This window comes from Pinus tabuliformis, chromosome J (assembly GCF_031772625.1).
Source record: "Pinus tabuliformis cultivar Carrire ecotype Pingquan chromosome J, CPIR1, whole genome shotgun sequence".
NCBI lineage: Eukaryota > Viridiplantae > Streptophyta > Pinopsida > Pinales > Pinaceae > Pinus > Pinus tabuliformis.
The window spans coordinates 1,069,041,351-1,069,052,339 of NC_142295.1; the positions used below are offsets into that span (position 1 = coordinate 1,069,041,351).

Genomic DNA, 10,989 nt, shown 5'->3' on the forward strand with positions numbered 1-10,989 from the left:
GAAAATGGATTCAAAAACCTCTAAATACCTAAAATCTAAAATCTTGAAACTTAATCGCTGTAACCTGAATTTCTAAAAAATTACACATAATTTTATCAAAAATGTGAAAAGCTGTGTTTGACTGGTACGACTACTAATATGACCGGTAGAACTATGGGTAGATAACGAGCATTGTCAGTGACGCACGTGATGATGATGGGAAGGGGACCAGCTATTCATGGGAAGGTGGACACAAGAATCTGGCCTTTTTCACTCGCTTTATTCATCTGTTAATATTCTTCCAGTCAGGGTGCGCACAAACTTTTCACTTGCTCTGGTTATACTTATATCCCTCGGCAGGGGAGAAATTGAGAGGATTATATCCCTCGGCAGGGGAGAAATTGAAGAGTAACCTCTCAATGGAGACCGGTGAAGTGGAGGAGGATCTCCTTGCTGCTGCCAGTAGCGGCCATGTGGATGATATAAACCGTCTGGAACTGATTCTGTTGAATGCAGATAACCAGCCATGGGCGAAAATGATGAGAGATGCTCTGTTCTTGGAATCCAAACTGCTATGGGGACTTGCCTTACCAGCAGTGGTGGTGTACGTGGTGAACTATATAATGAGCATGGCTACTCAGATCTTTTCTGGCCATCTTGGAAACCTGGAGCTCGCTGCTGCGTCTCTCGGAAACGCAGGCATCCAAAGTTTTGCTTATGGACTCATGGTATATATACATTAAATACCCTCTTCATTCATCTAGTGCTATATATCATGGTATATATACAATAAATACTCTCTTCATTCGTCTAGTGCTATATATCATAGTTCAGTTGGATCCAAACCTTTGCTTATGCACTCCTGGTATATATACAGTAAATACCCTCTTCATTCATCTAGTACTATATATCATGGTATATATACATTAAATACCGTCTTCATTCATCTAGTGCGTTGCATGGTTCAAAGTTCAGGGAGTTGCACAGATATGTTCACTGATTGTTTCCATGAGTAGATTTGACTGTGTGATTGTGATTTTCTTGAAGTATTTAAATTTAATCTGGGTTGCCAAGGATTTGATTAAATTTGAGTATATAATGATTAGATTTCAATTAGTTATATATGATTTTTAATATCAATTTTAATGGTTTTTTAATGAGATTCCTAATTTATGATTTATTACCAGTTGTATTACATTGAATGGATTTAACGAGATTTGAATCCTGTAACTTATGCTTTTGGGATTTTTGTAACATATAGCTTCTCATAGTAGTGCATTTGAAGAACATCGAAAGGACTTCTTGTCCCAACATTTCGGGATTTAATTTTTCCAACCTTTCAGGGATTTACCAAATTTGAAACTTGTGATCTATTGTTTCTCAGAAACTTACATTTGAAATCTCATATTTACTAGGAATTTAGAAATTGCATTATTTTTCAGTAAAATCAATCTATTTAAATTTTACAAAATACAAAAATAGGTTTTCATTTATTTATATACAAGTCACAATTAAAAATTAAAATTAAAAATTTTATTATTGGTAGTAAAGCATAGTGTTTTGATAACAATTGTGTCAAACGTATCTAAATGTCAAAGTGAACTACTCACTCTACCCATCATTGGGGACAAAAGTTTGAAAGATAACTAGTGACTTATTATTGGGGACAAAAGCTTGAAGGATAACCAATGACCCATCATTGGGGACAAAAGCTTGAAGGATAACCAATGTGGAAAAAAGATTAAAGAAAGAGTTCAAGAAAATACATTGAAAAATACATAAAGTTTAAGGAGAAAGAAAATATGAAAGTCTTAAGTCTATTAAAAAATATAATCGAAATCAAAATAAGAATGAAACATAAATGGGTGGGAGCTACGAACAAATCAAAAAAGGGAAAAGAAAAGAAGGGAGAGGAAACTAAAAAATCCAAACAAAGAGGAAGTTGAAAGAAGATCAAGTTCACAAAACAAAGGAAAGAATGTTAACTCACATATAGGGGATGAATGTGAATTTGAATCACTCTCAAGAAGCTAATATGCATGAAGATCTCTAAGCTTAGTAAAAAATAATTGGCATGTTAGCTTATTTTTTCACATTTGAGTTTATAGAATTCACTTTTTCATTTGAGCCCAAATAACTCATTCATTTGAGCCCAAATATTAAAAATATGAACTAGCAACTTCCAAAGCTTAAATGTTTTTCTTGATCAAGTAAGAGTAGGACCTTCTATTAAGCTAGCCAATAATACATAATTTACATGAAGCCGCACTCGCTCTGTGAGAGTTCAACAGTCAACAGGGCAGGTAGAAACCGAACCACTCACCCAAAACCATGAGAAGCCTAAACATGAAAACCGGGGAGAAACCGCCAAACAATTAGGGCAAAAGACCATCTGGTAGTGTTGATGTGCACCAAATGAAACCTTGAACTCCTCGGAAGACGAGTCCACCTAACCAAGGGCCATAAAAGGCCCCAAATGATCTGCCGAGGGTCCACAAGAAGTCCCACCACAAACCACACTTAAAACTTTCAAATGGACTCGATGAAAATTATAAGCATAGCACTCTAAACTTTTTTGGGTCTGAAATTCCCAACCAACTAACACAAACAAATCGCCACCGTTGATCACCCGACTTAGATCCAATGGCCTTCGTGAATATCAAGAGGACGAGAAGCACGAGAGTTGGGCGGTTTTCTCTCACCTCGCACCACAACGTGTCGCACGAAGAGTGGAATCGAGGGCCAACCTCAAAAAACCAAAAACCATTCGGACCCTGCCCGATATACCACTTGTGGTTTTGAATCGGTTGTTTCGTGGAAAAGCATACACGCTCTTTCACCAAGTGATGTCCATCAGTCCAGTCCAGCGGGCAGTTCTTGAGCCATTCCAGTCCACCCAAATTCTCTGTCAAACCCCAACTAAGCAAAATGAAAATGGACGACCAAACCTGTGGTACTTTCTGAGTCAGTCCTTTCATCATTCAATCAAAAGTACACCGAGCTTTGGAAAACAGCCAAACCAAAGGGTCAGACGGTTTAGGGTTCTCCCTCCTCCCGCCTGTCTCCTGAATCCCTTCGATCCATCCTGTTAGTCCATAGTTCCATATCTTGGGTCTCCTGACACAGACAATCCTCCCATAATTTTCCTGTAGGTAACGAATCCCAATCATACCTGGAATCCCTGTCCCTATTGGTAACTCCTTCGTTCGCCAACCGATCCACTAACATGTTAGCTTTCCTTTTCACATGAAAAAATCTGACATTTTTAAGGGTTTGCAAGTGTGAGTAGATACAGTGAAAAACCTGCAAAATCTTCCAATGCTTTGACACTTTATCTGGAGAGGTTCCATTGCATATTTTCCTAGCTGCTCTAATAATCAATTCCGAATCTACTTCAATTATAACATTGTGTGAATTTGAATCCACTGAGATTTCCAAGCATTGCTCTAATGCCATGAGCTCAGCCATGTTATTAGTGGCCTTCCCCAAGTGGCCATGGAAGATTTTCTTTATTTGCCCCTGATCATCTCTTATGGCACCCCCAAAGCCAGCTAATCCTGGGTTGCCCTTAGATGCTCCATCAATATTAACCTTTAAGAAACCATGAGGAGGGGGCTTCCAAATGTTAACACCTATAACTTCCAAAGCATAAATGTTAAAAATGAATTAACATGTCAATTATTTTTCAGTGAGCTTGGAGCTCTTCATGTGGATCACCCTCTTCAAAGTGGCTCAAATTCATATTTATTTTGTGAGTTAAATTCTTTTCAAGAAGCTTTCATTTCCAATCCTCCATCCACCCCTCATTCTTTTCTCGGTCTTGTGATCTTCTTTCAATTTCCTTTTTTTTCTAGGTTCTCTTTCACGGAGTCAAGTTTACCTAACAATAACCCCTTAAAATTCGACTTAAGTTTTCCTAATAATGCCCCATTAAAACCTGTGTCGAGTTCCCATTGACCAAATCCCGCCAAAGGGCCAAGTGAGCCAACATGGCTCACCTCAACACCCTACCCATTCAAACTTTATATCTAGGTATCTAATAATTTGGAATGCCCCTATCACCAACATCTCTATCTTCCACAGCTCACCAAATTCACGAGTGAATTCCTACCATTTGAAGCAAACAAACCATGATAATTCGTTCCATTCAGGTGGAATTTCAAAATAGACCCACCCCTCAAATTTAACCATTTTCACAACTCCCTAGGCGGCAATTTTCCCATCAGATTTGAAGCATTTGTCTACATCATTCTCCAAGAGGTTTGACTTCGTAGGATCTTTCTCTCTCGGCTTCAACCTCATCATGTCCCTCTATATCATTTGTTAAATTTCATTTCATCGCTTACATCCTTGACATCTTTACAATGGAGCCTTTCTGAGTCTTTTAGAGGCTTCATTACATGCAATCTATGTGCACAAAACTATGGGCAACCAAAACCATGTGCCCAAAACCACTATTATTAAGTGAATAACTTTGACTCTTCCATTAAATTTGCCTAATATTATTTTATTTGTGTGATCATTAATCTCCTTCTCATTTTTTTCACCCCAATCTTTTTCTAAAAATGCTTTGGTGAAACCCCTTTTTCTTTTTATTTTTAATAGACACCTCTCCAACATCTATTTTATTTACTATATCATTTGTTGAAATTTACTAAAGAGATATAAATTTAAGAAGTAAAACACAAATCATAAACTCACAAGGTTTATCTTTAGAAACCCCTATCTCGGAAAACTAGCTAATAGATTATTCCATTAGTGTCCCTTGGCCAAGCCCATCAACTAAATGTTCATCCCTCACATCCCTGGCGTTTTTACAATAGAGCCTTTCCAAGCTTTTAAAATTCTTCTTTACCTGCAATCTATGTGCACAAAACCATGGGCAACGAAAACCATATATACAAAACTACTATTGTTGACTGAATAACTGTAACTCTTTCATTAAATTAAGTTTACCTAATATTATTTTATTTGTGTGATCATTATATCTCCTTTTCATTTTTTTCCAACTTCATTTATTTTTCTTATAAAGCTTTGGTCAAACTGCTTTTTCTTTTTAATAGACATCTCTCCAACATCTATTTTAATCATTTTTAATTATTAAATCAATTATGGTTAAAGTTTTTTCTTATTATAAATTCTTTGAATAATTTTTTTTCTCTCAATGTTTTGGTATTTTCAAGAGTTATGCTCTTAAATATTTTATTTAATCATTTCTTCACACTCTTTTAAGTTTTAAGCTTTTGTTTTCTATAATGGGTGGATTGTCCACTTGAAACATTTAACATTTCAAAACATTTGACATAATTTTTATCCAAAAAAAAACTATGCTTCAAGATAAACAACTATGAAAATCTACATTCAAGAATTATTAATAGTGTTAGATAATACTATTTTCACATATTCTTTTAAAAATGTTTATTACTAAGTTAGGTACTGTTAAAATTTGTGCATTTTGAAATTATTTTTAAAACACGGACATTATAAAAACCATCTAACCATCATACATTTTTCTCTTTTTTGTCTGAATTTAGTCATAAAAAAATTCACTAGATTGTGTATTTTTGTTATTTAAAATGTATTTTTGAATGCATAAATGGATTCAAGGCTCACAAAAACCCTTAGAACACTTGAAATGTGCAAATTAGAGAGCTCGAACTTACCATTTCAAAAAAAGACACTAACTATTAAGCATTTTTATCTTTTTTTTTATCTGAATCCAATGATAAAAAATTTCACAAGATTGTGTATCTTTTTTGTTTAAAATGAATTTTGGATTGTCCACTAGAAACATTTAACATTTCAAAACATTTGACACATTTTTTATCCAAAAAAACTATGCTTCAAGATAAACAACTATGAAAATCTACATTCAAGTATTATTAATAGTGTTTCATAATACTCTTTCACACATTGTTTTAAAAATGTTTATTATTAAGTTAGGTATTGTTAAAATTTGTGCATTTTGAAGTTATTTTTAAAACATAGACATTTTTATAACAAGAGTCTAACCATCATACATTTTTATCTCTTTTTCTTTCTTCCTTTTTTTTTGGTTCTCTTCTGAATCTAGTCATTAAAAAATTCACTAGAATGTGTATTTTTGTTATTTAAAATGTATTTTTGATTACATAAATGGATTCAAGGTTAGGACGCTTGAAATATGCAATCATAGAGCTCAAACTTACCATTTCAAAAAAAGACACTCTAACTATTAAACATTTTTATCATTTTTTATTCTCAATTTAATAATAAAAAATTTCCCCAGATTGTATACCTTTATTATTTAAAATGAATTTTTGATTGCATAAATAAATTCAAGATCTTAAAAATACTAAACTCATATAAATCAAAATATATCTATAATAATATATAAATCTTTCATATTTAAAATTTTTTATGTAAATAAACTGTGAATGTTATTTAAATAATAATTAATTAATAGATCATATTTAAATAAAATAAATTTATATTAATTATTTTTTAAAATATTATTATATATCATTTAGTTATTTTTTTAATATTATAATATTAAATAACAATATATTTTCCATTATGAAGAATAAATTGTAAAATATTTCAAAATTTTCTATACATAATTTAATAGGTTAAAAAGTAGTATTCTTTTTTTTAAGAAGATTTTTGGGCGGAAATCACATTATAATATTTTTGTTCATGCTTTTCAAACCAACGAGTGTGGTTTATCGTCATGAAAAAAAAGTGTTTTCTGCTCAAAAATCTTCTAAAAACTTGATATGGATCACAAAAACTTAAATTCGACAATATTCTTTTTTTTTATATTGGCATTTTTTTTTTCTAATTTTATAAAAAAATTCGTAAAAAATTATTGGAGTTTTAAATTTAAATTTTGAAATACGCATAGTACAAATGTTTTTCAAATTATTAACTTTATTTAGTAAAAAATATAATAAAACCCAAAATACCACACAAAAAAATTATATGACCAAAGAAAAAAACCCCAAGATACCACCCAAAAGAATTTATATGGCCAATTCCGAGGGGCTAATCCCCGGATCCCACCAAAAACTTATATAGCCAAATTGCCATCGGAAAACTAAAACATAGAATAGTTTGATTGCTCTGATTAAAAAGTTGAAATCTCACAGAACACACATATCCTTTCTAACGGTGGCATCAAAATTTTGAGTCTGATGATTTCTCATTTGATTTTGTAACAGTTAGGCATGGGAAGCGCAGTGGAGACGCTATGCGGGCAGGCCTACGGAGCGAAGAACTATGATATGCTGGGCATTTACCTGCAACGATCCACCATCCTCCTCATGCTCACAGGAATACCTCTGACACTCGTTTATGTATTCTCCAGGCCCATACTTCTCCTCTTGCGGGAATCAGAAACAATAGCTTCTGCGGCCGCTATATTTGTGTATGGCCTCATCCCGCAGATCTTCGCCTATGCCGCCAATTTTCCAATTCAGAAGTTCCTGCAGGCCCAGAGCATTGTAGCGCCCAGCGCCTACATTGCATTTTTCACGATATTCGTGCACCTATTTCTGAGCTGGATCGCTGTTTACAAGCTGGGTTGGGGAATCTTCGGCGCTGCGTTCGTGCTGAGCTTGTCATGGTGGATTATCGTCATTGCGCAGTTCGTGTATATCATAAAGACCCCAAAATGCAGGTACACGTGGACTGGCTTCTCCCTCCAGGCGTTCCATGGTTTGCCCTCATTCTTGAAGCTTTCTGTCTCGTCTGCCATCATGCTCTGGTAAGATACCCTCCAAGTCTCTCCGGTTGTGTTCATTTTTTTTTAATTCAGTAGGGTCATTTTCTTTACTACAAAGCACTCTAGGTACTTCATATAACCATGAAACAACCATGGAAGTCTTTTTCACTTCCTTGCACAACAAAAGTAATATCTTCCCTTTCCCTACTCAAGAGTCTATTGAGGATATTCTCACATACCAATTTCTTTAAATGTGGGTGGAAAAAGTTCAATTTGTAGAATGTTTGTTGGGATTAACTTGTAAAAGTAAAACTTTCAAAAAATCAATGAGGAACAATAACAAGTGGGTGAAGGCTTCCTAACATGCCCAATCTCCCAATCTCTACATTCATATATGGCCTCTTTATATCTTTTCCAAGATCTACTAAGCCTCTTCAAATTGTTCATTTTTGTCATCTTTAGGTATGGTTCATGAGTAACAATGGAGAAATAACATGAGAAATGAAGAGCATGAACATGAGAACGAGAATAGTGGGATGATTTCTCATGAGAAAGAAGCATGATCTATACACTTAGTAGGTATCCCAATAAACAACCCATCACAATGGATTTTTGAATACATTTTATTATTGTTTACTAAGAGTTAGTAAATATGTTTCTACTATCTAACTATATTTTGAAATAACATATATTTGAAATGCACATTCAATTAAAAAGAAGCATTAACACATCGATTTATATTAGGGAAACTTGCTTTAGAAAAAACTGCCATGAAAGAATGGTGTTGGTTGATTCGTTTAATGGAAGGGAAACTACAAATTACATTGGTTCTAATTGAGAAAAGAAAATGTGCATGGGACTTCAAACTAGTACAATTATTTTCTTTCCTCTATCTTAACTTGCAATCTTCATTTAGAATGAGAATGGTTTATTAGACCTTGAGCTAGCTTCAGCTTTAGGTCTCCCTCTCCAATTACTATCACTGCCTCAAAGAACTCTTTCAAAACACTATTTAAGAATCAATGACACACTTTAGCTTTAAATAAGGTAATTCTTTGACTCCAATTCAATAACCAAAAGACACCTTCTTTGTCAATTGAAAGGGAATTGAAAGGTTTAGTTATGACACTTCAATTTCCTTTGAGATTATTTGAATGCCCATTTTCTCATCCTTTCATATACCAAAAAATTCATTTACTCACTATAGTGGTTGCTTGTCTTGCCATCAAATTAGGTCACTAGCTACAAGCTCTATCAACCAAAACAAAATAAGAAGGGAGAGGTCAAAGCACATATTAACTTCTTAGGAAAGCAAGGTTCACCACACAAAGGGTGAATTCCACTGGTCTTCATCTAAACTAGCATGATTATCTTCCCTTAATGTAATGTGAATACACATTTTCCTCAACAAATGTGAATTCCCATTGTGTAAATAATCATGACCTTACTCACATTTATGGATGTCATTGCCTTGTAGCGTATATGGTAGTGAATACTCTCATGGAAAGAGGCATAAGTCCCTACATATATATGGAAATGGTATCTTCATTTAAACAAATGTGAATACCCTTTGTGGGTATGGGTGTGGTTTCACTTATCGATGTTGGTGCAATCCTTTGTTGCAAATGGTGCAAATGCCTTCAACTATAATGTTGCAAGCAACCTCATCTACATTTGTGCAAAATTTCCTTTTCCTTAAATACAATTCATTGGTATGGGTGAAAACATCTTCAACTTCATGGTGCAATCATGCTATGTGTTATGATTTTCTTAATGAATGGGTGATGTCTCTCCTCAATCCAAGGATTCAAGCTTCTTTCATTCCACAAGTTGTGATATGTTCATTCACTCTAGACATTGGAACCTCCCTTAACCTCAAGAATACAAATTGCATTCAAGTGTGAAATCATGTCAACCTATGTGAAATTTGTTGAGCCCCGAAACCACACTTTTCCTATACATTTTCCTAAACCTTTTCCATCCATCTAGACCTCATAAGCTGTCAAAATCATTGCATATTGAGTTTAAAAGAGCACATAAAGTGGTTTTCTAACAATGTTCTGTGTTTGCTGTTTGAACTAGGTTTTTGCTCATAAGCTGCGGAATCTTGTCACTTTCCGCAGCCAGTCCAACTTTCCGCAGCCTTTTTGTTAAAGTCTATATTGCAGGTGTCTTCAGGCAAATCGAGCCACATGGGCAAGTTGGAAATGACGTGGACATGGATCGAGTCCTATTGGCTCAATCGGATTCATCATAGGAGGCCATGGTCAACGGTGGTCAAACGGTGGTCAACAGAAGAGTCCCACGGCAACAGAACTCCGTTTCCAACCACGTGAAGACTTGCGTGGCCGTTCCTAGATCTCTGGGGACATATCAACACCTGTGGACTGCTCCATAAGGCGAATCCAACAACCACCCTCAATAGATTTAATCATCACGGCAACCATGATGCTAGATCCATGGACATTGTCGTTCACGTGTCCTCTATCAGCGCAGTTTTTAGGAAATCAGTTATGTAGCCTTATGTTATAAATAATGCATTTCCATACGCATAATAGTTAGTCTTTTGGTAATGCAATTTTGTTGTTAGAAAGCCCCCTGTGCCGTGGCATTATTTCGTTATTATGACTGCATTTTGAATATATGAGAAGACTCTGTTTCTGAGTATAATTTGTGGTTGATAGCTGTTGCCCGAGGTTGTGCAGAGGGCCCCTGCACACGCCGAGGTTTTGTTTTATATTGTTGTACACTTTCATGTTGTGTTTCTTTACTTTCATTATGCCATAGTTATTCACTTGTATATATTGCATTTCTTATGTTATTAACGTTTTATTTTTTTCCATAATTTTACATGCTTTACATTGCTGTTAACGTTGATCAGTGTATTTGTTCTAGATTACAGTAGGCAGCCCGGGCATTTGCATATAGTTTCCACAATGACTAATGACATGGAATCAGTCTTGTCTTTCTGCTGATTTATTTTTCTTAGCTTTTAATTCCAGCACTGTTTGTTTATTTCAAGATTGTTCATTGGTTTTATTAGTTAGATTAGATATTAAATTTCTCATGTCATTATCAGTTACATCCAAAAGCCATAGCGAGAGTAATGGTGAGGGATTGAAGTATGAGTGTGTAATTTGATATTAGTTTTATTTTTTTGCAAATTAGATATTAAATTACTCATATCATTGTCAGTTACCTCCGAAATCCATAGCGAGACTAATGGTGAGGGATTGAAGTGTGAGTTTGTAATTCGATATTAGTTTATTTCTCTGCAAATTAGATATTAAATTGCTCATGTCATTATC

At 34.5% G+C, this 10,989-nt stretch overlaps 1 protein-coding gene across 2 annotated transcripts; it reads left to right on the top strand.

Annotated features, from left to right (window-relative positions):
- Window positions 1-258: 258 nt before the first annotated feature.
- On the top strand, window positions 259-10,348 carry LOC149230649 (protein DETOXIFICATION 40-like). Of its 2 annotated transcripts, none has more exons than XM_089376112.1 (3): window positions 259-707; window positions 7,179-7,723; window positions 9,764-10,348. In XM_089376112.1, exons 1-3 carry the CDS (start codon window positions 399-401, stop codon window positions 9,936-9,938), a joined length of 1,029 nt encoding a protein of 342 aa, XP_089232238.1. In that variant the 5' UTR covers window positions 259-398; the 3' UTR covers window positions 9,939-10,348. The 2 variants fall into 2 exon arrangements, with proteins under 2 accessions (XP_089232238.1, XP_089232239.1); XM_089376113.1 differs by lacking the exon at window positions 9,764-10,348 and adding an exon at window positions 8,144-8,281.
- The last annotated feature ends 641 nt before the right edge of the window (window positions 10,349-10,989 follow it).

Excerpts from the sequence above, each read along its gene's own strand:
- LOC149230649 (XM_089376112.1), top strand. The coding sequence starts at position 399 with ATGGAGACCGGTGAAGTGGAGGAGGATCTCCTTGCTGCTGCCAGTAGC. Across the intron at positions 708-7,178 it reads GTTTTGCTTATGGACTCATG|TTAGGCATGGGAAGCGCAGT; the intron begins GTATATATACAT and ends ATTTTGTAACAG. Across the intron at positions 7,724-9,763 it reads TCGTCTGCCATCATGCTCTG|GTTTTTGCTCATAAGCTGCG; the intron begins GTAAGATACCCT and ends TGTTTGAACTAG.